The 27,751-nt window shown below is 36.8% G+C and overlaps 1 protein-coding gene across 1 annotated transcript in view; it reads left to right on the top strand.

Moving 5' to 3' along the window:
- The window catches only part of ANO5 (anoctamin 5), a 102,279-nt gene that overhangs the window by 61,951 nt on the left and 12,577 nt on the right, over positions 1-27,751 (top strand). Inside the window, exons 10-17 of the mRNA XM_088017433.1 lie at positions 6,298-6,432; positions 6,785-6,890; positions 6,995-7,055; positions 15,052-15,203; positions 17,692-17,766; positions 19,371-19,593; positions 22,820-22,989; positions 23,639-23,736. Coding sequence (XP_087873559.1) covers positions 6,298-6,432; positions 6,785-6,890; positions 6,995-7,055; positions 15,052-15,203; positions 17,692-17,766; positions 19,371-19,593; positions 22,820-22,989; positions 23,639-23,736 — 1,020 coding nt within the window. The remainder of the gene's footprint in view (positions 1-6,297; positions 6,433-6,784; positions 6,891-6,994; positions 7,056-15,051; positions 15,204-17,691; positions 17,767-19,370; positions 19,594-22,819; positions 22,990-23,638; positions 23,737-27,751) is intronic.

The raw sequence follows: 27,751 nt of genomic DNA, 5'->3' as shown, positions 1-27,751 counted from the left end.
GTTGCTATTATAAATTATTTATTCTCATAATCTATCTTCTAACTTGTTTTTATTTATATACTGAATGCTATTGATTTTTGCATCTTAATTTTATATTCTGACACCTTGATGAATTCTTCACTGAATTAGTTTTTTCATTGATTCTTTAAGGTTATCTAGGTATATTACCATGTCTTATTTATTTATTTATTATTTTAAAAAAAGATTTATTTATTTATTTGAGAGAGAGAGAGAGAGAGCACATGCATGAGTAGAAGGGGCAGAGGGAGAGAGAAACACAAGCAGACTCCACACTGAGCAAGGAGCCTGATGTGAGGCTTGATCTCATGACCCTGAGATGACGACCTGAGCTGAAACCAAGAGTTGGTTACTTAACTGACTGTGCCACCCAGGTGTCCCACCCTATCATTTTTAAATAGAAATAGTTTACTTTTTTCTTTACCAATTCTTAGGTCTTCAGTTATTTTCTTTTGTTCAGTTGCATTGGCTAGTAATTCCGGAACAATATTAAATAGTAGTAGAGATAGTGGGTGTCCTTGCCTTGTGGAAATGCCTCCAGTGTGTCCTCATGAGTAGAAAATTATTTTGTCCTTGAACATTACTTTCTCATTTTGCTAGGAAGCTCCAAGAGTTTTGTTTGCTTGCTCGTTTGTTTTAAAATCTGATTGTTTTAACACATTATGTTTTGGAGGTGATTGCTCTAAGTCAGTTTTTCCTGGTTCCTACTGGATCCTTTCAATGCATAGCTTCTGTTTTTTTTTTTTTTTTTTTCTTCTGGAAAGTGTTCTTGGATTATAGTTTTAAAATATCAGCTTTTTTCCAGTGTTTTTGTTTTCTTTGGACTCCACTTATATGTATATTGGTCTTTTTTTGTCTGCCTTTATATCAAACAATTTCTCTGAGACTCTTTTTACTTCTCCATGTCATTTTCATTTTTCTGATAGGTTTCCTGTTTTTCTTACTGTCTTTTATAGATTTTCACTTAATTGTCCCTTTATTCTCCCTTTTGAATACCTCATAATTTCAGCATCAATTCTGATACAACCTTTTGCAATTTTTCTTTTTCCTCTCTTTATGGAGTTCTTTCACCCCTTGTTTTATTTATTCCAATTCCCACACTTATTGTTTATATATTTCTGGTATTTTCTTATGTTTTCAATTATTTATTTGAGAAAATTTAATTCAGTTTGTAGTGCTTTATTCCACTATTTATTATGTTCTTTGGGAGAATATTCATTAGCTGAAATTATTTGTTTAATATCATTGGTTTTTCTTTTTCTTTTTTTTTTAAGATTTTTATTTGTTTATTTAACAGAGATAGAGAGAGAGCATAAGTAGGCAGAGTGGCAGACAGAGGGAGAGGGAGAAGCAGGCTCTCTGCCAAGCAGGGACCCCAATGCGGGGCTTAATCCCAGGACCCTGGGATCATGACCTGAGCTGAAGGCAGCCGCTTAACTGACTGAGCCACCCAGGTGCCCCACATCGTTGGTTTTTCTAATATAGTTTTGTATAGATATGGTCTGCTTTTGTCTATTTGATTCTAACTCACAGTGTTTCAAGCATCTAGCCCTTTACTATTCCATGTAGTTTCTTTTATGGGTGATGGTGTGTGGTTATTGTCTAGGATCTACAGGATCCCTCTTATTTTCTTCTTTCTCTTTCCTGCCACACCTTTAAGGAGTACCACCATTTACATCTGACTCTTCCCCTGCAAGTGTTGCTTCTCTGAGGCTTCCAGTCCTGCTTATTTTCAGATCCCTGCCTTTTGGCCAGTGCTATGAATTACCCTATCCCAAAATGTGTTCAGTATTATGACATTTAATTACATCTTTCTCTCCCCCTGGCGGTTATTTTGTCTGTATTTGTTTAATGTCTGTACCCTGCTTTACATTTTTTTTTTTTACTGGAACTTCTTAAGCATCTTCTTCCTTGCTCTCTGGTACCTCAGATTTGTGACAACAGGTGGCAGGTCCTCTCTTGGAACTGGGTTTTTTTCTTATAGTTAATTTGAAGATCATGGTATTCTCTGTCATGATGCTGAAAGCCTGTATTGAGTGTGCTTCTATTTCTTTTCCTTGTTGATTTTATGGTTTTAGGAAAAGTTTTAGAGACTTGGTAGCACTTGATAGCAAGATGATAAAAATAAAAAACATCCTTAAAAAGAGAGTAGGTAATCAGATACATGGTTTTGATGGTTATGAATATATTCACAGGAAGACACCCAAATGCATAATAATTATAACAGAGCGATACTCCCGAAAGAACAGAGCACGGATGAAAAAGCACCTACTTTTGTGACAAGCTCAGGGAAAGTTTCACAGCACTTATTCTTGAGCTGTGTCTTGAAAGATAAGTAGTAAGTTCCAAAGTAAACAAGTTAGGTAAGAATGTCTCAGGCAGGAAAACGTAGTGTAGAGCACTGGGCTGAGGAAGAACACTGGGCATTTAGTTCGTCATGTAGGAGTAGAAGAAGGCGAGACTTGAATGTTTATCAGCAACATCATGCCGAACACTGCTAAAAGAAGGGATAAAAACCTTTTGAAGCAGGAAAAGGACATGGTTCAGTTTTTGCTTTAGAACCATCACCTCATTGGAAATAAGGAAGATAGTTGAGGGATGGATGCAAGACTGAGGTCAGGGAAGCAAGGAGGCTATTAAAAATTTTCAGGAATAGATATTGACGGTCACATGCAAGATATTGGTAATAGGAAAGAGAGGCAACTATGGATTAGAAAAAGATTTTTATAACAAAATTTATTTCATTTAGTGGATGATTCGATATGGAAAATTTCAAAAAAAAAAAAAAGGAAGACAGGATGCCTTGGGATGGCTAGAAAGAGATTTAGAATTTAGGAGTCTGATTTCTGAGATTTCACATAGTTCATGTTACCTCTACACCAAACTTCAGTTTCATGTTCAAACATTTGTAAATAGTTTTGCTGTCTTTTGGGTACCGATCATTTTGTCATATTAGATTTTATTTTTAAAGAAAAAGGAATACTGAGGTTGCCATCATTGGTTTATCAGTCTTCAGTGTTATATGCCCTCTGATCTTATTTTTTCTTTCCAATTTAAGAGCTCTCTCTATTTTTCTTTTGATATCACCTATTCTGAGTGGTTTAATACTTAATATATGCCTATATAGTAAATAGCTTAGAATAAACATTTATATTGAATATAATGGTGTTATTCAAATGCTATTAAATGTAACAGCTCAGTGTCTCAGATGCCATAAATTCACGCTAAAAATGAACCCCTTTTAATTAAATGTTTGCATTTTACTCATTCCTCAAGCCCATACTCAGCTCAATTATATCATCATTCTTTTGATTATTTGCTGTGGCTCAGACTAAGTCTTGGAAATACAAAATTAGACCAATGCCTTCTCATCAGGTCTCACAAACAATATTAATGAATGTCTCTTACCTGTCAATGTGCTGTTTAGATGCTATGGGGCCACAGATGGGTTCAAAGTCTAGTAAGTAAAATGGGCAGATTAAGAAATGCCGTAGGTATGCATATAAGGCTCATTTTTGTAAAAATCAATACTCAAAAGAAAGATTCTCTTTATATTTGGGTCTTTATAGAGTATCTCATATTATTAAAGTTGTCTCATTTTCTTTGTTATGAATAATGAGATAATTTAACATCTTAAATGTTATTTCAATACTGTGTACATTTTTGCCATAATACAAATCTGAGATATGTCATTTGCATTTTACATTTGCAAGAGATGGTTTAGTTGTTAATCTGTGATTGTTAAGCTTCCCAAATTGAAAGTTTAGTAAAATAATTTCTATGATTCCATATATAATAAATGCTCATCTGAGAATTTCTCTTTTAAAGAATTTTTTAATACTAATTAAAGATCTGGAGTTCTTGAAGACTTTTTTTTTAATTCTCAAGGAGTAAGATTCTTGAAATTTAAAAGGGAGGAAAAGGTATTTCTTTAAAATTAAGGTTATTGAAATATCTGGTTTCTTTTTGAATTCCCAAAGAATTTTTAGGTTAAATCTATAGCAGTAATATTAATATCTTCACTTCAAAAAATGATTGGTTTTGTAATTTTTTTTTAAGATTTTATTTATTTGAGAGAGAGAGAGAATGAGAGATAGAAAGCATGAGAGGGAAGAGCGTCAGAGGGAGAAGCAGACTCCTTGCTGAGCAGGAAGCCCGATGTGGGACTTGATCCCGGGACTCCAGGATCATGACCTGAGCTGAAGGCAGTCGCTTAACCAACTGAACCAACCAGGCGCCCATGGTTTTGTAATTTTTAAAACATCAAGTGGAAATAGATATGATGAATAGTAAACTCCATAAAATCAAATATTTTTATCCTTTTAAAAATATTTTGATGTTGTGGGGTGCCTGGGTAGCTCAGTCAGTTAAGCATCTGCCTTCAGCTCAGGTCATGATCTCAGGGTCCTGGGATCCAGTCATGTGTTGGGCTCTGTGTTCAGTGGGTAGTCTGCTTCTCCTTCTCCCTCTGCCCCTCCCCTGGCTCGTGCTCTCTCTCTTGCTCAAGTACATAAACAAAATCTTAAAAAAAAAAGATTTTGATATTATGCAGTATTGAAGTAATTGCTGTATTTTTCAGCAAAAAAGAAAAGAAAAGAAAAAAACGAATTCACTTACCCTAAGCGTGAGCCTAAGGAATTTGGGAGTGGCAAATTAACAAGGGACTGTGATGGAGTTATAATTTAATTTCAAGTTTATAGTGATTTGAGGAACGGAACAAGAGAAAACAACAGTGCAAAAATGTTTATAATCAGTGAAAAGAATGAAAGATGGTATAAGCAGTGAGATGCCTATTTTAATTAGAAAAGATTAGGACATTTGAGTACTGAAGAATATGAGGCTCAATAAAATTAGTAGTGAATACAAGAAAATATGTAAATATTGTGAAATTAAGTTTATACCCTTATGTTCAGAGTTGTATTTTTGAGCATGTATGGAAATTAAGTTAATATTAAGTGATGTAATAGATGGTGATATAGCATGCTATCAGAACCCAGAAGGGATCACATCTATCTGCCTTGGAAACTGTGGAAAGGTTTCACAGATTTGATAAGCAGAACTCTATATGAATAAGGAGGATTAATCTGGTTTAAAAAAATGAGGTTTTTGAGACAGAGAAAACTATATTCTCAGATTCCTTAAGGGGGACTTGATCTGAAAAACAAAAACAGAAACAAGAAAAAAACCTTGGTAGTAAGACTTAAACACTTAGGACACGTAATGCTGTAACTTTTTAACTTTTTGTAAAGCAAGAACCGAACTGCATATTTTACAGAACTCTTATTATGTGGTCATTTTTAATTCCTTGGTTTGCTACCCATCTCACAACCCTGTAAACATCCATCAGAGATCCAAAATTGCAGGAAGATGGAAGCTTATACATAGAACCTTGTCTAATGTGGTCAGGGTACCTTCTTTATATTAGAAAGAGAAATAAAGCCAAACTTCATTCACATTGTGAATGTGATTTGATCTTAATTGCTGGAAGTTACATTGCAGGATGTTCTGCAGTTTATTTCAATACATTTAAACTCTCCTTAAAACTTAGAAGCTTTTCTTAACATATATTGCATTATTTGTTTCAGAGGTACAGATCTGTGATTCAACAGTCTTGCACAATTCACAGCACTCACCATAGCACATACCCTCCCCAATGTCTATCACCCAGCCACCCCATCCGTCCCACCACCCCCCACTCCAGCAACCCTCAGTTTGTTTCCTGAGATTAAGAATTCCTCATATCAGTGAGGTCATATGATACGTGTCTTTCTCTGATTGACTTATTTCACTCAGCATAACACCCTCCAGTTCCATCCACGTTGTTGCAAATGGCAATATCTCATTCCTTTTGATGGCTGCATAATATTCTATTGTATATATATACCACATCTTCTTTATCCATTCATCTGTTGATGGACATCTTGGCTCTTTCCACAGTTTGGCTATTGTGGACATTGCTGCTATAAACATCAGGGTGCACGTACCCCTTCGGAGAAGCTTTTCAAATTACCTTATTAGTTCAGAATTAAAACTTAACTTATACTCAGTTCATTTCTGACTTCTATGTGCTATCTCCATTATACCAGTTCTGTGGATAAGCATCATCCTGTATTTTGTGTTGTGGAAACCAAAGTGAGGAGAGTTTAGTAACTTTACCAAAATCGCAGGGCTAGAAAGCAAAGGAGCCAGGAATATAGGTCTTATCTGAATATAAAACCAAAACTCTCTGGTTGGTATCATTCTTCTAACCTTTGATCTTATTTCTACCTTCTTTCACAGGAATTATTTTGGAGAAAAAATTGCCATGTATTTTGTCTTTCTTGGATTTTACACTGAAATGCTGTCCTTTGCAGCTATAGTTGGCTTAGCTTGTTTCATTTACGGCTTATTATCAATGGATGGTAACTCAAGCAGGTGAGTGCAACTGAATTGCCCAAACAGAGAGAACATCTTGCTGTTACACTAACTGAGACTGTTGTTATTATTTCCCTGGCATGTTTTCAGAATGTTTCCTGATGGCAGGCAGATAATTGATATTTTTGAGAGGAAAAAAAAAACGTAACAGCTGCCCCTCACCTGGTGCTTTATGGAAAATCTGTTTTTAATGATCAGCTCTAAATACTCTGTTTCTCAAAACATGACTTGATCAACTACAGAAACTGCTGCTTTATTACCCCTCCACCATATGTGAGAAGCTATGTAAACAGTGGTTCTGTCACCTGAAAACACATCACCCTGAAAATAACTTTGCTGTTCCCCTCTGCAGCACTGAGATCTGTGACCCTACAATTGGAGGTCAAATTATCATGTGTCCACTCTGTGATCAAGTGTGTGATTATTGGAGACTAAATACCACGTGTTTGGCTTCAAAGGTATGTATGGATTGCGGAACGATGAAAAGACTTGGAATTTCTCTCTTTTTGTATCGCATTTGATACACTAAGTAGCCTTTGTGATGTTATTGCTGTTTTTACAGATCTCCCATTTATTTGATAACGAGTCAACAGTGTTCTTTGCAATATTCATGGGAATTTGGGGTGAGTAAATAGTCACATAAAAAAACAACTTTCTCCAGGTTATGTGTTACATGGCCCATCTATATAACATATATATAACATACACAGATGGCATACCTTATACACCAAAGGTGACTTTGGACCTTTGTGTCTTTGCTAGCTTAACATCAGTACACTGATGGAGTCTACATCGGTGGTCTGTAGTCCTTGGTCCTTGGTCCAAAAAGGTCTTTATTAATCATCTCTTTATTTCTCTGAGAGATAATATCATTTTTGAAACTTTGTATGTATTCAGCTCACACTGTCCTCTAGCTCTATGGTAAAAAAACCAGCTCAATAAATACTTAATGCAGGAAAGAATACACATAAATATGTGTTGGCTGGATGATATTGAATCATGGGCACAAAGTTGAACAAGAATCAACAACTGTTGAGGGCTAACAAATCCATGTTTGAATCTAAATTTCCTGTGTATAATTCTGGTTCCAGCTTCCAGTTCCATTTGTTAAAAATCTTCCATGTGTAGTAGAATTCCCTTTAATTTTGGAAATGTCCCAGTATTTCATCTTTTTCATTTTACATGAGAAATAGAGGTGTCATGAAGTTGTTCTTGCCATCAGTGAGGAAAATATTTTATGTAAGAGTAACTCAGCAGGAGGAAGCCTAAAGCCTTCTAAAACATGTCCCAAATTTCAGGGGACTCTGGGAAAAAATAGACTTTTTTCTTTCCAACTTGAAAAAAAAAGTCTTCGGGCGCCTGGGTGGCTCAGTTGGTTCAGCAACTGCCTTCGGCTCAGGTCATGATCCTGGAATCCCAGGATCGAGTCCCACATCGGGCTCCCTGCTCAGCAGGGGGTCTGCTTCTCCCTCTGACCCTCTTCCCTCTCATGCTCTCTCTCATTCTCTCTCTCTCAAATAAATAAAATCTTTAAAAAAAAAAGAAAAAAGTTTTCAACAATATGTACATTTAAAAAACTGGGCAAGAGAACAAGGGTAGCTTAATCCAGGCAAAAAGACACCAAAACGTGGGGATATGGGTGTGAAGCAGAGGGATTTAGCAGAGCTAAATGCAGAGCTAAATGCTATGTGAAGAGAGCAGCCTAGATTTAAAGAACAGGGGACAGAGAATTCTTACTAACAATCCTCTAATTACCCCAACTTTGCTAAGTCCAGCTATATCTTTATCATACGGCTGCCAAGTCCTTCCTCTATCATTACTCGTAATCAACAGTGCATGAGAGGTGCACCAATTACAGCAAATACAATAGTTTACAATTGTTTCCAATGCGAGAGATTGTGCACCCACTACAACCTTCTATTTCATCACAGAGAAGCAGCCATAATTGGATCACACAGACCCTTGAAGTATTGTGAAGAGGTGCTACCATCCGTTCTTTGGGAAAAGTTTACTCTAGTAGTGAATTGGTTTACCTTTGCTTTTTGAGGATCGTGGCCAAATTTGAGTCCTTAACACATTCTAGGTTAAAGGAACAATACTAGTCCTTATCACTATATAATGATTTTCTTTGCCTCTTATTATAGCCTTTGTCTAAAATCTATTTTGTCTGATATAAGTATAACTAACCTTGCTTTCTTTTGGTTTCCATTTGTACGGAGTATCTTTTTTTCATCCCTTCCCTTTCAATATGTATGTCCTTAAAGCTGTAGTGAGTCTCTTGCAGTTCACATATAGTTGGGTCTTGTTTTTTACTCATTCAGCCACTCCAAGACTTTTGACTGGAGAATTTAGTTTATTTACATTAAAGTAATAATTGGTAGGTGTGGACTTACGTTTGCCATTTTGTTAATTTTTTCTGGATGTTTTATAATTACTTTGTTCCTTCCTGTCTTGCCCTCCTGCTTTGGGCTATGATAATTTTCTCTAATGGTATGCTCATATTCCTTTCTTTTTATCTTCTAGGTATCCATTATAGGTTCTTGCTTTGTGAATACCACAAAGCTTATATAAAACAACTTATAGTTAGTAATAGTCTATGGTGAGCTAAGAGATTAACTTCGAATGCATGCTAAAGTTTGGTATTTTTACTTTCCTCTCCTTTTTTATGCTTTTGATGTCACAATTCACATTTTTTATCTTGTTTATTCATTAACCAGTTGTTGTATAGTTATTTTTACTACTTTTTGTCTTTTAACCTTCATACTAGTTTTATAAATGACTTACCCATTCCCATCACATTAAAGTATTCTGAATTTAACTATATATAACTATATATTTATCTTTACTAGTGAGATTTATATTTTCATATGTTTTTTGTTTTTGTTTTTAAAGATTTTTTTATTTATTTTTTAACAGAGAGAGAGACAGTAAGAGGGGGAATACAAGCAGGGAGAGTGGGAGAGGGAGAAGCAGGCTTCCCGCTGAGCAGGGAGCCCGATGTGGGACTCGATCCCAGGACCCTGGGATTATGACCTGAGCCGAAGGCAGACGCTTAACAACTGAGCCATCCAGGCGCTCCATATGTTTTCATGTTACTAATTAGCATTCTTTTATTTCATATCAAAGAAGTCCCTTTAACATTTCTTATAAGGCCAGGCCATCTTGGTGGTGATGAACTCCTTTAGCTTTTGCTTGTCTGGAAAACTCTTTATCTCCTCTTCAGTTCTGAAGAAGAGCTTGCCAGTTAGAATATTCTTGGTTGGCAGTTTTTGTCTTTCAGCACTTTGACAATATCATGTCACTTCTTCCTGGCCTGCAAAGTTTCTGCTGAAAAATCTGCTGATAGTCTTATGATGGTTCCCTTGTACATAACAAGTTGTTTTTCTCTTGTTGTTGTAAGATTCTTTCTTTGCCTTTAACTTTTGAGAATTTAATTATAGTGTGTCTTAGTGTGGGTCTTTTTGAACTCATTTGGGGCCGTGATCATATAGTGGTTAGTACTCTGCATTGTGAACTCATTTGGAATGCTTTTGGCTTCCAGGATTTGATATATCCCCCCCACCCCACCATGTTAGGGATGTTTTCAACCATTATATCTTTGAGTAAGTTTTCTGCTCCTTTCTTACTCTCTTCTCCTTTTGGGAGCCTGTAATATAAATGTTGGTCAGCTTGATATTGCCTCATAAGTCCCTTAAGCTGATTTCACTCTTTTTTCTTTTTGCTCCTCTGATTGAATTCCACTGCTTTGTCTTCAGGTTTGCTGATCCTTGCTTCACTTGATCTAATCTTCTGTGGAATCACTCTATTGAAATTTTTAAGTACAGTATTGCATTCTTCAGCTCTCTGATTTGTGTTTATTACTTTTTTATATTTTGTCTCCGTTCAGATTCTCACTTTGTTCACACATTGTTCTTCTGACCTTGGTAAGCATCTTTTATGATCATTATTTTGAACTCCCTATCAGGTAAATTATTTATCTTCATTTCATTAAGGTCCTTTACTGAGGTTTATTTTCTTTTTCTTTTTGTTTTGTTGTTGTTGTTTGGAACATATTCCTGTGTTTCTTCATTTGCTTTGTCTCTCTGTGTTGGTTTCTGTGCATTAGATAAAACAACTACCTCTCCCAGTCCTGACCATGTGATCTGGTATAGGAGATGAATCTTTTTGATCAATCCAGTCTGAACTCTTGGTCGTCTCTCTAAACTCTGTGATTATCTTCACTGCCTTCTCAGTATTTGGGAGTATGCCAAGAGCCATCAGTGTCCCAAAGGGGGAAGATCTCAATCAGCACCTAGATGCAGCCTGACTAAAGAAGCCAAAACTTTAGGAAGCAGCTTCTAAGTATGCACGTAGATCTCCTTCAGGGAAATATTGGAATACTAAAACACTGCTTAATTATACTATGCTCTTAAAACTTTGTTCTCCTAGTAATAATGTATCTACTGAATACATGAGTAAAGAAATGAATAAATGAGTAAAAGCCATCTGTCTCAGTCAGTATTAAATTAAAAAGTGAAAAAATAAATGAATGAAATATAACCTGTTCTTAAGAAGGTCACAATCTAATTCGGCCAGAATCCAATACATGCTCTCATTAAATTTTAAGTGCTGAGGAAGTACAGAGGAGGAAGGAATTATTTCTTGACTAGAGGAATTGAGATAACTATGGAAGATAGGGAATTTGTTTTGGATTTTTTTAAAAAATAGGATTTTGATAGGGAAAAAGGGTGGGAAAGGTATCCCAAGGATAGAACAATCTGATGTGAGCATTAGCTTATCCTCTGTGCGTTCATTGTAATGAACCATCACTGAGAGTCCCTTTAAGCTGAAAGTTTTCCCAACATCACTTCCTGTGGGACATCATCCTCTTCCTCACAACTGCTTTCTTCATTTATGTCAGTAAGATTGCCTTTGCTAGATTTCTCTGGCTTTATGTGTAGTCTCTCAAATGGCAGCAATGTCAATATTCTCAGAGTCCTCTATTTCTTCTATAACTCCACTTATGTTTTATTTGTTAATCACTTTTCATTCCTTGTTATACTTTCGTCCTTGTTGATCAGTTCTATCTGTTGATATCCATTTTTGTAAAATGTCACATGGAAGACAAGGAGAAAACACAAATGAATGCTTTGCTGTCTGTGCATTAATGGATAACAGATTTGTAGTGGTTCAAACACCAGCAGCATTTAAAGTGATGTGATTGGTCACTAATCATGATACCCATCTGCTATTTATATAGTGATTTGTGGTTTGAAGAACTAACAGCAAAATTTGTACTTTATGCAACAATTCGCAATTAATTTACTGCAGTACCAGAACTTTGAGTCATGCTGGGGGACTTGTGTTATGTAACTAACTCGTGGAAACTGGAACATGCATACTGTAACCATGCAAAGCAAACAATACCTATACTTCTAAATATTTGGAGGAATACTATAATAAGCCATCTCATGCTCACGGATTGGAAGACTTAATATTATTAATGTTTCCATACTACCCAAAGTAATCTAAATATTCAATATGATCTCTACCAAAATCCCAATGGCATTTTTTAACAGAAATGGGAAAAACAACTGAAAAAAGTTCATGTGGAATCACAAGAGTCTTGAAGTAGCCAGGTCAGTCTTGAGAAAGAACAAAGCTGTAGACATCACACTTCTTGATTTCAAAATTGCAAAGCTACAGTAATCAAAACAATATGGCACTGGCATAAAAACAGATATACAGACCAGTAGAACAGAATGAAGTTCAGAAATAAACCCATACATATATGGTTAACTAATCTTCTATAAGAGTTCCAAGAATACAAAATGGGGAAGGGATAGTCTCTTCAACAAATGGTGTGGATAAATTGGATATCTACATGCAAAATAATGAAATTGAATCTTTATCTTACACTATACACAAAAATCACTTCAAAATTGGATAAAATCTTAAATGTAAGACCTGAAACTATATAAAAGTCCTCGAAGAAAATTTAAGGAGAAACTTCATGACATTGATCTTGGCAATTACTTCCTGGCCATAACACCAAAGCCCAGGTAACAGAAACCAAGAACAAGTTGGACTGCATCAAGTTAAAAGTTTCTGTGCAGCATAGAAAATGGCAGAGTGAAAAGACAACCCATGTAATGGCAGAAAATATTTGCAAATCATATCTCTGATAAGAGGTGAATCTCCAAAATACTTAAGGAACTCCTGAAACTCAATAGTGAAAAAACCCAGGACACCTGGGTGGCACAGTTGGTTAGGCATCTGACTCCGTTTCAGCTCAGGTCATGATCTTGCAGTCGTGGAATCAAGCCCTGTGTCAGGCTCTGTGCTTAGTTTGGAGCCTGTTTCAAATTCTTTCTCCCTCTCCCTCTGCCCCTCCCCACTCATGCTCGCTCTGTCTTTCTCTTTCTCTCTCTCAAATAAATAAATAAAGTCTTTGAAAAAATAGTGAAAAAACCCTAATAACCTGATTTTAAAATGGACAAAGGACTCAAATAGACATTCTCCAAAGAATATATACAAATGGCCAATAGGTATATGAAGAAATGCTTAGTGTCAGTAGTTACCAGGGAAATGCAAATCAAAGCCACAATGAGATGTCATCTCACACCTGTCAGGATGGCTATTACCAAAACAACAAAAGACAAGAGCTGGTGAGGGTGTGGAGAATTATAATAAATTTTTGTACATTGTTAGTGGGAATGCTAAATGGTGCAGCTGGAAAACAGTATGGAAATTTCTCAGAAAACTAAAAGTAGAACTACTATATGATCCAGCAATACCACTTCTGAGTATTTCCTCCAGATAATTGAAATCAGGATCTTGAAGAGATGTTGGAACTCCTATGTTCAATGAAGCACTATCCACAATAAGTGAGAGGTGGAAACTACCTAAATGTCCACATTGACAGATGAATAGATAAAGATATTGTGGTGTATACATACACCACATACTCTTGGTATATACATTTGATATTCACCCTTGAAAAGAAGGAAATTCTGCAATATGTGACAATATGGATGAACCTTGAAGACATTATGATCAGTGAAATATGCCAGTTACAGACAGGGAAATCCTTCCTTATCCCATTTATAGGAAGTATCTAACATAATCACATTTATAGAATCAGAGACTGGAATGGAGATTATTGGGGGTTAGTGGAGGTGAGGGAAAAGGGGAGTAACTAATCAATGGGCACATAGTCTCAGTTAAGTAAGATAAGCTCTAGAGAGCTGCTGTATAACTTTGTGCCTATAGCCAACAATAATGTATTGTCGACTTAAAATTTAAGATGGTAGAAAGCCACTTAACTGTTCTTACAATAAAATAAAAATTTTTTAAAGGAGGAAAAGGGGCACCTGGGTAGCTTAGTCAGTTAAGGGTCTGATTCTTGATCTCAGCTTGGGTCTTGATCTCAAGGTTGTGGGTTCCAGTCCTGTGTTGGGCTCCATGCTGGGTATGGATCCTACTTAAAAAAAAATTAAAAACTAAAAAAAACTTTAAAAATTAAAGAAAATAAAAGTAGGCAGGGAATGAGTCAGATGAAACATTAAAATTAGAATCACAGGTGATAAAATTGTAAGTTAATATTGATTGTGTTAGTATTCCATTCTTAGATCTATACGCAAGAGAAAGGCATTCATATGCCCACCAGTAGATATGTACAAGAACATTCACAGCAACACTATTTGTAATAGCAAAAAACCTGGCAATAGCTGAAACACCCATGAACCTGAGAATAAGCAAAATTGTGATTTACATAAACAATGGAATACTATACAGCAATGAAAATAAATGAACTTTTGCTACACACAGCAATATGGATTCAGTTTACAAGAAAAGTTGAACCAAAACAAAACCTAACACAAAACTACCTCTGGTAGGTCACCATTTATGAAAAGTTCAAAGACAGGTGAAAATATCCTATGATATTAGAAGCTAGGATACTAGTTACACTTACATCTTAGAAGAGTCATAAGGGAGTGTTTCTGGGGGTTTTGGTCATGTTCTATTTTTTGATATTGATGCTGATTACACGAGAATGTTCATTTTGTGAAAATTCTTTAAATTGTACAGTTGTGTTTTATGTACTTTTCTGTGAATATGTTATGATGCAATTGAAAGTTTATTAAAAATTATATGTATATATATATATAAAGAAAGAAAGAGAAAGAGAGACAGAGGCAGACAGAGACAGAGAGACAGACAGAGATTGCTATGGGAGTGGCTCTCATGTTTTCCTTAAATTTACCTAAGCCCGAAAACTGGTATGATCGCTTGAATGATTTTGCTAAAAAAAAAAAAAACATGCAAGCAAAATCTAGGTTTTAGTAAAAAGTTAAGTTTAAATATTACTTCAGACTGTCTGAATCAAGAGACAGTAACGTGCTTGAAATGTTTTTTTCTTACATGGACTGCTATGAAATTAACTGGAGTTTTTATATATGTGTTATTTCAATGTTATTACCTGCTCTTAAGCCAACATAGTAGTGGACAGAAGAACCATCATTCAGCCAACATGGTTTTTTAAAGTCGAGTTAAAAAAAAGCCCCAGATTATTTTGTTATGGGCTTTATTTCTCCATCCCTTGATTACAGTTGTTTTTACACATTTCTTTGTCTACAGTCACATTGTTTTTGGAGTTTTGGAAACAGCGACAGGCCAGAATGGAATATGAGTGGGACCTGGTGGATTTCGAAGAGGAGCAACAACAGCTCCAGCTGAGACCGGAATTTGAAGCAATGTGTAAACACAGGAAGATGAATGCAGTGACTAAGGTAGGTCAGGGCACTGACAGGCAGCATGTCTCAATGGAGTCACCACTGTAGGTCGCCGCACAAATAATAGTGTATATTTTAATTTGCCTTTAAAATTATTTTCCAACATATAAATCTTATAAACATCTTTCCTTGTTTATCACACATATCTCTAACATATACAAATAAAGTAGAGGGCGTCCAGGTGGTTCAGGTCTAAAGCAGAGCAGCTGCCTTCTGCTTAGGTCATGATCCTGCGGTCCTGGGATCGAGCCCCGCTTCGGGCTCCCTGCTCAGTGGGGAGCCTGCTTCTCCCTCTGCTTGTGTTCCCTCTCTCGCTGTCTCTCCTCTCTATCAAATAAATAAATAAAATCTTTAGAAAAAAAAAGTAGATAGAAAAGTATAATGAACCCCAGGTTGGACCCATCACCCAGCTTCAAAGAATACTAATTCATGGATAGTCTTGTTTCATTTACAATTGCTCCTCCCTGCCACGAGATGATTTTGAAGCAAATACGAGGCCTCATGTCGTGACATAACCTAGTTTTCTAATAAATCAAATAAAAGGAAAATGGAAAATAATGTGTATGCAGTGGACTTAGTATATAAATATATATGCACATGGAAGTGATACTATGTTAATATACCAAAATTAAAATAGTATTGTATTAAGATAGCGAGCTTATGAGGGATTGTTTTATTAGACCTAATTTTATTCACCTAGTCCCTTTTAATTTATTATATTGGGAAGATCATTGCACTTCTGTCTGGATGGCAAAGTCTAGATTTGGGGTTCCTTCACTGGCAAATCACCTGTATGTTGGTACTTTGTAATTTGACTTCTTGGTACCTCTTTTTTTTTTTTTTATGTGAAAAATGCAAGGTACTTTGCCTTCAAAAACCAGACTGTTGACTGCATATTCTTAGCATCCGTACCTTTCATCATCCATAATCACTGTGTGGCCTGATGCTGTTAAAGGGAGAAGAGAGTATGCCTCTAACACAGTCTCTTCAGCAGAATTTCCCACTCTGTTCAGGGCACTATTCTTGTGGCATAATACTCAAAATTATTTTCACAGTTCAGACATTTATGTATTCACTAAACATTAACTTTTAGTGAGACATTACCAAAAATTCAGTTAATTGGCAAAGGGGAAAAACGCCTCAGAAAATACATTAACAACTTGAGTAGCTGTATGACATTAAGAAAATATATTAAAAGGGCGCCTGGGTGGCTCAGATGGTTAAGCGTCTGCCTTCGGCTCAGGTCATGATCCCAGGGTCCTGGGATTGAGTCTCACATCGGGCTCCCTGCTCCTTGGGAGCCTGCTTCTCCCTCTGCTTCTCTCTCTCTCTCTCTCTCTCCTCCTCTGTCTCTCATGAATAAATAAATAAAATCTTTAAAAAAAAAAAAGAAAATATATTAAAAGAGACATTGTCATGATAATGACATGATGTGTATCTATTCATATTTCATGATATAAAAAGGAAACTAAAAGCAAGCCTAAAATCATTGCCATAAAAACAAAATGTGCTGAACGTTTACATTTGAAACCAGCTGAAAAACAGTATGGATCGATTCACTGTGAATTGTCCGCTTGAATGGTTTTGAAATCAAGGTTTTTGACTTACTTGCAGTGCTTCTTCAGTGGGTCAGTATGACCAGAGCCCTCACATCTGAGTCTGTATTGGGAAACACATACATGTATGGGTGGACACATACACACGTGCACAAATATGCATACACAAACACATACATATTGGACACACATGTGTACACATACACACACATTCAGTAGAAACTCTTGGACAGCTATTCTGCCTGTCAAGTTCTGTTTGCATTCAGACTTCCCTAAAAATCCTCAAGGTGTAAAAATCCTCCCTATCTAAAGGATAGGATTACATGATTTAGATTTCTGCTGACAGCTATTTTTTACTATATAACAGTTTTTTTGGGTAAGATCTCACTGCCTCCTGATATAGCTAAGAATTTCAGCTGATAGAATGAATATCTTCCATTACTGACTTAGACAAACATCAAGATAGAAAAGTCTGGTCCCTTGAACTGTGTGGAAGAACACACAGAACACTGTAAATAGAAAGATGGTGCCCTATTTGATATGTATAGCAATCATAGAGCAATGCAGTTCAATTCGGTTCAATTAGAAGAAAACTATAATATCATTAAAGCATGTCCACTTAAGCAGCAGCCCCCAGGTTTTGACTTTGTTTCCCATCTACCAGGCCCTGAATACCACTCTGTTTCAATCCTGAGGATATAGTGTGTATCCATTATGTCTCATATCATGTGTGAAATATCTCACTTAAGAGCCCTGAAGGTCTCTCCTTGAAGGGAAGGAACCACTGCTAGAATGTAGCTGCCCCTGAGCTGTAGTGGATTCTGGGGGAGGTTTCTACTTTAACTGGGTTTTATGGTTTTGACTACTGCTTGGCTTCCCAACTTTGAGGGTAGATTTTGAATTTTGCTGTGATTTCTTCAAAATTGCAGGAGATGGAACCTTACATGCCTCTATGTAGTCGTCTTCCATGGTACTTTTTATCAGGAGCTACGGTGACATTATGGGTGAGCATTCTTGGAAAACTGCTCTCATCTCTTGATGTGCAATCATTTTAGGATTAGCTCAGCAGTTTCATCTGCCATGGCTCTTGAGTCCCTCCCCCCCTTCTCCCCCTCTCCTGGCTTTTTATTTTGAATAGAGCTCCTATGTAAAATCAAGTGTGATCCACATGGATGTGCCATAATTGAACCTTGGAGAAAGAGCTCGGGGAGAGACTGGTGCCTCCTCTTAGAGCCTGCCCCTCCCCCTCTCCCAGCAACCAGAACAGTGTGACAGATAATTTGTTTGCAGGCTATTTGGGTTTTGTTTCCTTAAAAAAATCATTAATTTATCTTTATCTCCAGTTAAAATATCTACACAAAATGCCAAAAAAAGCATATACTCTTGAATTTATTTTCTTCCTGAAATAAATAGAAGAAAGTACTTCTTCTACTTGAAGAGTTTAATTAGCGTGTCCCATTGTGAGGGAGTCAGGTTTTTCCATGCCTTTTAGTTAATAGATTCCTCCATCACCACAATTTATTTCCTGCCCTCCAACTTTCCAAATGTGTGTCCTCTCACAGATGGCCTTGAATTTTAAGGAAAAGAAGCAGTGTTAACCCTCTGAGAGTTTAGCATGTTGAAGTATAAATAATTAGCAGCTATTGACTAGAATTTAACCTTACAGTTCATATTATCCCATAATATTTTATCTTTAACATTTCTAGTTAAATGTATTGATTTTTCTCTTTTAAATGTGTTTTCTTAGATGATATAACAGTCACTGAGGAGAAGTGATAGAGTAAATAATACTTTATTAATAATATAGCAATAATCAATTCAGGGCACTGCTTGAGAAATAATCTAGAGTGTGGTCCCAGAAAAATTATTCTTTTATTTCTAGTACTCATTCCATCTGATTCAATCCCTCAACTTTCACAATCAGATTTTCCAGTCATGGAGGTTAATGCATCCCCAGATCTTTGGGTTTTTGCAATATGGGAAGTGTTTAAAATTTATGTAGAATCTATACAAATATCTAAACAACCAGGCATATCAGAACACTAATGGCAACATTCTGAGGGGAAATGAAATAGAATCTCTAAATGTGTTCTTCTTGGGAAAGTACATGGTCTTCACACTACCTGTTTAACTACAACCCAGGGCAGAGTTTGCATTGTGGAGCGGCCATGTGTATTTTAAGCTTTGTGGGCCACAAATAGTCTCTGCATGTGATCATCTTTGTTTTTCCGTATAACCTTTAAAAAAAGCAAAAAGGCATCTTTAACTCAAGAAGCATACAAGAGCAAGTAAGGCCACAGGCAGGATTTGGCCTTCTGGCTAGTTTCCAATGCTTGGTAGAGGACAGGCCTAAAGGATGGGCAATGGCTACTTGTCTGGTTTAGATTCACCCAACTGCAACCATATGTCTTGTCTTCTCTCCAACCCTTTTGCCTTGCCAGTGTTCTTTTCCTGCCATCTATGGTGAGAGAGACTGGCTTGGTCTGCTTCCCGAGTGAGAGGGGCTAACCTTAACATAATGAGATGAAGAGAGTCGTATGTTTCAGGTGTGTGCGCATTGCAGAGATACGGAGACCAGGGTGATAGATTCCTTGTTTCCCTTTTCCAGATGGCCCTTGTCATCGCGTGTATGGTAGCTGTGATTGTGTACCGCCTGTCAGTGTTTGCTACATTTGCTAGCTTCATGGAAAGTGAAGCATCCTTCAAGCATGTCAAAAGTTTCCTCACTCCCCAGATAACCACGTCACTCAGTGGATCCTGCTTGAACTTTATCGTCATCTTGATCTTGAATTTCTTTTATGAAAAGATATCTGCATGGATTACAAAAATGGGTAAGCTGGCTAGGTCATCTGTGTGACACTGAAAAAATGTTCTACCAGCACTCTACATCCATTTTGGGCCATGCCTTGGGGAGTTTATTTTTAAAGGCACATGCTAAGCAGTTTTTTTCTATGTAGACACATAGGCTGGTAGTCAGATTCCCTTAATAGCCACATTTAGGTCCATTATGGTGGAAGCAAGAAAAAGAACTAAATGGAAGAATTAAGATGCTGTAGGTCTTTCAGAGTATTCTTGTCTTAATCTTCCCTTGATTGGGCTAGATGAATTTTAAGTAAAATCCTGACTTTTGTCAAGACACAGATAATTTTTATTTCATTTGTATGGTTTTTGGAAGGTATTTGATTTTGAAAACGATTGCAGGAAAAACAAAACAATCAGCTCCTCCTGAGTAAATTTAAAATGTAGTACTTTTCTTTTCAGTTGCCGTAGGTCTTAGACTGTGGATTATTTTCCTTTTTTAAATTAATTAATGTTGAGAGAGAGAGGAGCATGTGTGCATGCTGTGGTGGGGAGGGGCCGAGTGAGAGGGAGAGAGAATCTTAAGCATCCTGGGCATGGAGCCTGGGCCGGGGGGCTGGCGAGATCACAACCCTGATATCAGGACCTGAGCCAGTCAAGTCAGACACTTAACTGAGCCCCACCCAGGTGCCCCTCTTTTCCTTTTAAATTATTAAAAGTTCTCCTACAGGGGCGCCTGGGTGGCTCAGTCGTTAAGCGTCTGCCTTCGGCTCGGGTCATGATCCCGGGGTCCTGGGATCGAGCCCCACATCGGGGTCCCTGCTCGGTGGGGAGCCTGCTTCTCCCTCTCCCACTCCCCCTGCTTGTGTTCCCTCTCTCGCTGTGTCTCTCTCTGTCAAATAAAAATAAATAAAAATTTAAAAAATAAATAAATAAAAATAAAAGTTCTCCTACAGCCGTGAGGAGGTCACAGTTTAAGTGGGAGATTCAGTCAGAGAGAGGAGTGCGGAGCACAGTTGCTTCTGGTCTTGCCCCCAGCAAGTTGGAAGTGAGATCAGAGACCCCTCCAGGCCTCAGCCTCTCCTCTGCATGCTCAGGTCCCCCCTCTAAGTCAGTACACCATCGTTGTGCCCAACGGTAACCAGAAAGAGCACATTATCATTGAGCTCCAGAGTATGCACTAGGAAGCAACTTCTATTAAATTCTATTTTCAAATTTGTAGTTCTCGCTCAATTTTACTGCTTTTTTTTTTTTTTGGTTAATAAAATCTAGCAGATAGCACTTAAAAACAAAGCATCTAAAAAATCACAAATTTCGGCGAGACACTTGTATACACATTAGAGATTTTGTAAGAATGCAGCTGAATTTCATTAAAATGGAGGAATTTTCTGTGTCTTTAGAATAATATGTGTTACCATTTCAGTAGCATTGAAGCTGTCACCAATTTAGCTAGATCAGCTCATGCTGTTGGGAGATTATCAGCTCAGAAAGACATGCTCCCTGACTTTCTTACAACTGCTGATGCTTCTCTCTGATGTGAAGGGAATCTAATATTTTTTATCTTTGGAATTCACTAAATGTTAGATCATGATCATGCATTTTAAATAAAAGAGAGAAAGTGTATCATTACTGCCACCAATTGTATGACATTCTTTTCAAAATTAATATAACCATTTAATTCATGAGAGGAAAAAACAATTTATGGAAACCATCCTCTGCCCTTGAGGATGCCCTTTACTTTGTTTAAACCTGATTGACAACAGACGAGAGAGAGATCTGATATGTTTACAGGATATCATAAAGTATACCAGGGTAAGCATAAGCCTCTCCAGTCTGATATGGGTTTGAATTCCATATTCTATTTTTTTCTCTTTAAATTTTTTTGTTATGTTAATTACCATACTTTACATCATTAGGTTTTGATGTAGTGTTCCATAATTCATTGTTTGTGCATAACACCCAGCGCTCCACGCAGAACGTGCCCTCTTTAATACCCATCACCAGGCTAACCCATCCCCCCACCCCCCTCCCCTCTAGAACCCTCAGTTTGTTTTTCAGAGTCCATCGTCTCTCATGGTTCGTCTCCCCCTCCAGTTTCCCCCCTTCATTCTTCCCCTCCTGCTATCTTCTTCTTTTTTTTTTCTTAACATATATTGCATTATTTGTTTCAGAGGTACAGATCTGTGATTCAACAGTCTTGCACAATTCACAGCACTCGCCATAGCACATACCCTCCTAAATGTCTATCACCCAGCCACCCCATCCCTCCCACCCCACCCCCACTCCAGCAACCCTCAGTTTGTTTCCTGAGATTGAGAATTCCTCATATCAGTGAGGTCATATGATACATGTCTTTCTCTGATTGACTTATTTCACTCAGCATAACACCCTTCAGTTCCATCCACGTTGTTGCAAGTGGCAAGATCTCATTCCCTTTGATGGCTGCATAATATTCCATTGTGTGTATGTGTATATATATATATATATATATATATATATATACCACATCTTTTTTTTTTAAGATTTTTTATTTATTTATTTGACAGAGAGATAGAGAGCACAAGTATGCAGAGTGGCAGGCAGAGGGAGAGGGAGAAGCAGGCTCTCCACTGAGCAGGGAACTGGACGTGGGGCTCGATCCCAGGACCGCAGGATCATGACCTGAGCTGAAGGCAGCTGCTTAACCGACTGAGCCACCCAGGCACCCCCACCACATCTTCTTTATCCATTCATTGGTCAATGGATATCTTGGCTGTTTCTACAGTTTGGCTATTGTGGACATTGCTGCTATAAACATCGGGGTGCATGTACCTCTTCGGATCCCTACATTTGTATCTTTGGGGTAAATACCCAGTAGTGCAATTGCTGGGTCTAGGGTAGCTCTATTTTCAACTTTTTGAGGAAACTCCATACTGTTTTCCAGAGTGGTTGCACCAGCTTGCATTCCCACCAACAGTGTAGGAGGGTTGAATTCCGTATTCTGACTGTGTGACTCCATGTGAAGTATTTTATCCATCTAAATATAACAATAACTGCTTCCTAGTCTTCTCTATGATTAGATTAATACAAAGTCTCTAATAGAAAGCCAAGCACAAATCTGTAGTTACTTAATATTGGTCTGTTAGGACAAGAGTGGGTCATATTTCAACAGGCTCTCAGAATAATATGACTAATAATCTGACTTGTCCCAGATAATACAGAATTGAGGGAGAAACAGGAAGGCGCATAATTTAACCTTGGTGTTTTATTACTTAACAGAAATTCCTCGAACTTACCAGGAATATGAGAGCAGTCTTACCTTGAAAATGTTCCTGTTTCAGTTTGTGAATTTTTACTCGTCCTGCTTCTATGTAGCTTTCTTTAAAGGGAAGTTCGTGGGCTATCCCGGAAAATACACATATTTGTTTAATGTATGGAGAAGTGAAGAGGTAAGAATTCTCTTGAGAGGCTTGTGGCTTCAGGAACTCAGTTTTAACTAAATACTTGTTGGGTGCCCAGCACTAACTCAGATTTTATCAAGATTTAAGAGAAGTCTAAGACACTGACTCTCTACACAGAGAGTATTATCTTACAATCCTGTCATCTGGTAGACTTTCCAGTTCCTTTGGGGCAAGCAGTTATTTTGTGCCTATTATCTAGGAATAAAATATGAGCTATGAAATGGGATAAGTGAGTTCTGTATTCCTGAAGGCGTCCTGCAAAGGATAATTGATAGCATTCCAGAAGTAGAGCAAGAAGGGCTCTCCCATGGGTCATAGAGCTAGACCACATCAGTGGTTTCCATACCTGCCTTGCATCCAAATCACATGAAGAAAATAACAACTCCTGGCCTTGATCCTGACAGAAAGATTCAGGATTTTCTAAGAATGAGACCCAGCAATCTGAATCTAATGCAGCTATCCTGTAACTGGTTAGTGATCCTGCTTGAAACTATTGAGCTAAATATCTCTTTATATCCCTTTAATATCCATTCCCATCAAAATCTTCAGATTCTAGTCTTCAGGACTGAGATTTCTTCTGTTGGCAAAAGTCCATCTTTCATCGTTCACTTTTCTTTTTTTTCTTGCTTCTAACTAGTGTGATCCTGGAGGCTGTCTGATAGAATTGACAACCCAGTTGACCATCATAATGACTGGGAAACAGATCTTCGGAAATGTCAAAGAAGCCATTTATCCGTATGTATGACTTACAAGTTGTTCTTGATTCAAGTAACCTTGAGAGATTTCCTCTGGAAGAAGATGGAATTCTTTTATTATCATGGTATCAATGTTAGCAAATGGTTAACTCAACAAAAACTCACTTTTAATCAACAGTTAGGAATGCACTAATGTAATGTAGGCTTTTAGATACGGATTTTTATTGCTTGAGTGAAGTTGAGGAAAACGTATTATCTCCCTCTCCTATGGAGATTCCATTGGGAAATATAAATGTTTTATCCTCTGTACATTATTCTATATGTTACATATTACTTCTCAAGATTACTAAAAGTTGAACTCCGTAAAAATATTTTTGTGACATGGACACACTTAAGCACAAAAATTGGTCACGAATTAAGTTTTGGTATATGAAGGGATTGCTTCCTATTCCAAAAACGTAGCAATAATGAATATGTTATGAAAAGAGAAAACCAAAATGACAGTTGATCTCAGATATAAGTTGAAAATTTCCATGAATAAAAAGAGAAAGAATCATAAGCCTGTCATCTTGCAGGGCTCCTAGTTAGGAAATGACAGCATCAAGGTTTAGCACCTATAGTATCAAGTGGACTAAAGTGCTCTACTTGAGACCAGGGCTTGGCCAGTGTAACTGTACTTGAAGGTAGGGATTAGGTTTATTCTCACCTCTTCATGAAAGAAGGTTGAAAACACCCTCCTCTTCTGCTCCCACCTCTCCCTACAGTTCAGTAGTTCTCCTGGGGTTCTATTTCATGTGCTGACAAAGGAAGAACATGGCATATCTTTGCAAACAGTATGTGATAAACCATATCACAGTTACCATAGAGAAATAATTCTAAGCTATTATTTTAAATCCGAACTGTAGATTGAGAACCTGGAGGGCAGAATGGGGTAACTCCTAAACCAAACATAAGAGGGAGAATAAATATTCACAGAAAGGAAAAGAGACAGACACACAGGGAAGTAAAAGAAAAAAGAAGCAAGTAAAATTAAGCCTACGAACCAAAATTCCAAAACTTATGAGGACATTTCATCCTACAAAGGCTACTAGCAAAATCAGTTTTTAGAAAGTGAACTTACTCTAGCTAGAAGATTCTGGCAAAGCCTAAAAACGTAAAAGGAGGAGGTGCCTGCGTGGCTCAGTCCTTAAGCGTCTGCCTTCGGCTCAGATCATGATCTCAGGGTCCTGGGATCGAGGCCTGCATCGGGCTCCTTGCTCAGCCAGGAGCCTGCTTCTCGCTCTCCCGCTCCCCCTGCTTGTGTTCCCTCTCTCGCTTTGTCTCTCTCTGTCAAATAAATAAATAAAATCTTAAAAAAAAAAAAAAAAAACATAAAAAGGAGGTGATACTGTCATTTAAAAGGGTCAGGAAATAATTTAAATAAAAACATAAATGAAACAAGAACAAATTAATATGAAAAAGAACCAATTCTACATAAATGAAATATGGTACTTTAAATAAAGAGTAACAGTAGATGACATTGATTGCAGATTGGACACAATTGAAGAATGAGTTATTGACTTGGAAAATGGTACTGAGAAATTCCCTCATTGTACAATACAACAGAGTGACAATGAGATTAAAGAAATTGAAGTGACAGGAAGCTATATTATATTAAAAGGCTTCCATATTAACTTACTAGTAGTTTCAGAAAAAGAGAATTGAGTAAATGATGGAGGAAAAAATTCTTTCACCAGTTCTTTCTTACCAATTCTCTGAATAGGTAATTGCTGAAAATTTTCCAGAAATGAAGAAAAACATGAGTTTCAGAAATGAAAAAGAATTTGGAGTATAAAGTAAGATAAATAAAATTAAACTCACACCCAGATACATTACCAATTCTCTGAATAGGTAATTGCTGAAAATTTTCCAGAAATGAAGAAAAACATGAGTTTCAGAAATGAAAAAGAATTTGGAGTATGAAGTAAGATAAATAAAATTTAACTCACACCCAGATACGTTATGGTGTAACTCTAGAACATGAGAGCTAAACAAACTTAAAATCTTTCAGGAGAAAAAACAATATCATCTACACTGTCCACAAATTTCTTACTCCTTGCATTAGATACAGAAGACAGAGTATTTTCAAGATTCTGAGTAAAATTAATGTGCACCTTAGATTTCTAAAACCAGTTTAACTAATGTATAAAGTGCAGGTGAAACAAAGACAACTTCTAGACATAAAAAACAAGAGTTTATGTTCATAGACTGTCACTGAAAGGTGTAGTTGAGCAAGAAAAGAATACAGAATGAAAGTTTGGGATGCAAGAAACATTGATCAGTACAGAGGTAGTTAGCACCAAAAAAATGAAATACTTTGATATCAGTCTAAAAAATATATGGGATTTGTATGCTGAAAACTACAGATCCTGATGGGAAAAAAATTTTTAAGCTATATGAATGGAGAGAAATGTTGTGTTCACGTATTGGAAGACTCAAATTAGTAAAGATGCCAGTTAGCCCCCAAGTTGATATATAGTTTTGTTATTCAAGTCATAATATCAGCAGAATTTCTTTCTGTGCATATAGACAAGCAGATTCTAGAATTTATATAGAAGATGAAGAGCTAAAATAAGCAAAACAATTCTGATAAAAAATAAAGTTGGAAAAATTGTACTACTCCATTTTAAGGCTTACTATAAAACTGTATTAATCAAGATGTTGGGATTGGTGAAAGGATACGTATTTGTATTAACAGAACAGAGTAGGGATTGCAGAAATAAATCTACATAAATATGGCCATTTTATTTTTGACAAAGGTGCAAAAGCAGCTCATTGAAGAAAGAACAGTCTTTTCAGCTCCTCATGCTGGACCAATTGGACCTCCATTGGCAAAATAGCAAAACTTGTTTTAAACCTTACACCTCATTTAAAAATTAACTGAAAATGGATCATAGATGATCAAACCATATTTAGGAAAGCAAGGAAGCACTTATTACAAAATTCAAGATAACGGTTACTATGTGGGGACTGAGGAGTTAGTAAATGGAAGTGCTCCTGGGGTTCCTGGGAGATTTTGCTTGCTTAAACTGGGTGATCCCCTTTTCTTTGTGATTCCAGTTCCATGTATGCCCATCTTTTTGATATTGTCTGAAAAATCTCAGGTGTTCTGTGCCCTTCCTCCTTGTCTTTCAGTTTGGATATAAAGTAGCATGTGTCATTTTAATGTGCATTTGCTATAGTACTTCAAATTTTACAAATTTGGAAAGTACAAATGATATCTCACTTTGGTCTTATTTTACATGTCCCTGATTAATAACATGAATGAGCAGTTTTAGCCATTGTGTTTCCTCTTCAGTGAAATGCTTTTTGGTGTTGTTTAACCATTTTTCTACCGATTTATCCTTTTCTAATTGATTTGTAGGAATACTTTATAACTTCTGGTGACTGTTTTTGTTTGGGATTTGGTCATATGTGTTGTGCATATGTTATCCGAACATAAATTTTGTCTCTTTATATTTCTCAACCCCACACTATTGACAATTTGGGCCAGATAATTCTTTGTTGTAGGGGGCTGTCCTCTGCATTGTAAGAGGTTTAGCCACATCCTTGGACTCTATACAGACTAGATGCCAGTAGCCCGCCTTCTCCCCAGCTGTGACAACCAAAAATGTCTCTGACATTGCAAATGTACCCTTGTGGGCTAAATCATTCTCTAGGGAACCTCTGGTATAGATGGATAAAAGAATATTCTTTTAATCCAGTAGAATTTACCAATCTTTTCTTTTATGGGTTAGCATTTTTCAAGACTTATTTAATAAATCCTTCCCTACCCCAAGATCAAAAAGATGTTCTCATATACTTCTAAATTTTTAACATTTTTACATTATTGTCTTTATCTTTTAAAGTTTGAATATACATGGAAAAGATTTTTGTGTTTGATATGAAGTTCAAATTTAATTTCTTTCCCACATACACAGAGATATGTAATTGTTGTGTTTACCATTTACTGAGAAGTTCCTCTTCTCCAATTTTCATGATCTGCAGTACTACCTTATGCCATATAGCAAGTGCAA

Source organism: Eumetopias jubatus, unplaced genomic scaffold (genome assembly GCF_037043125.1).
Source record: "Eumetopias jubatus isolate StellerSeaLion01/CBP00866 unplaced genomic scaffold, mEumJub1_p1.0 scaffold_13, whole genome shotgun sequence".
Taxonomy (NCBI): domain Eukaryota; kingdom Metazoa; phylum Chordata; class Mammalia; order Carnivora; family Otariidae; genus Eumetopias; species Eumetopias jubatus.
The sequence above is the reverse complement of the archived record's forward strand: the minus strand, read 5'-3'. Positions and strand labels throughout refer to the sequence as shown.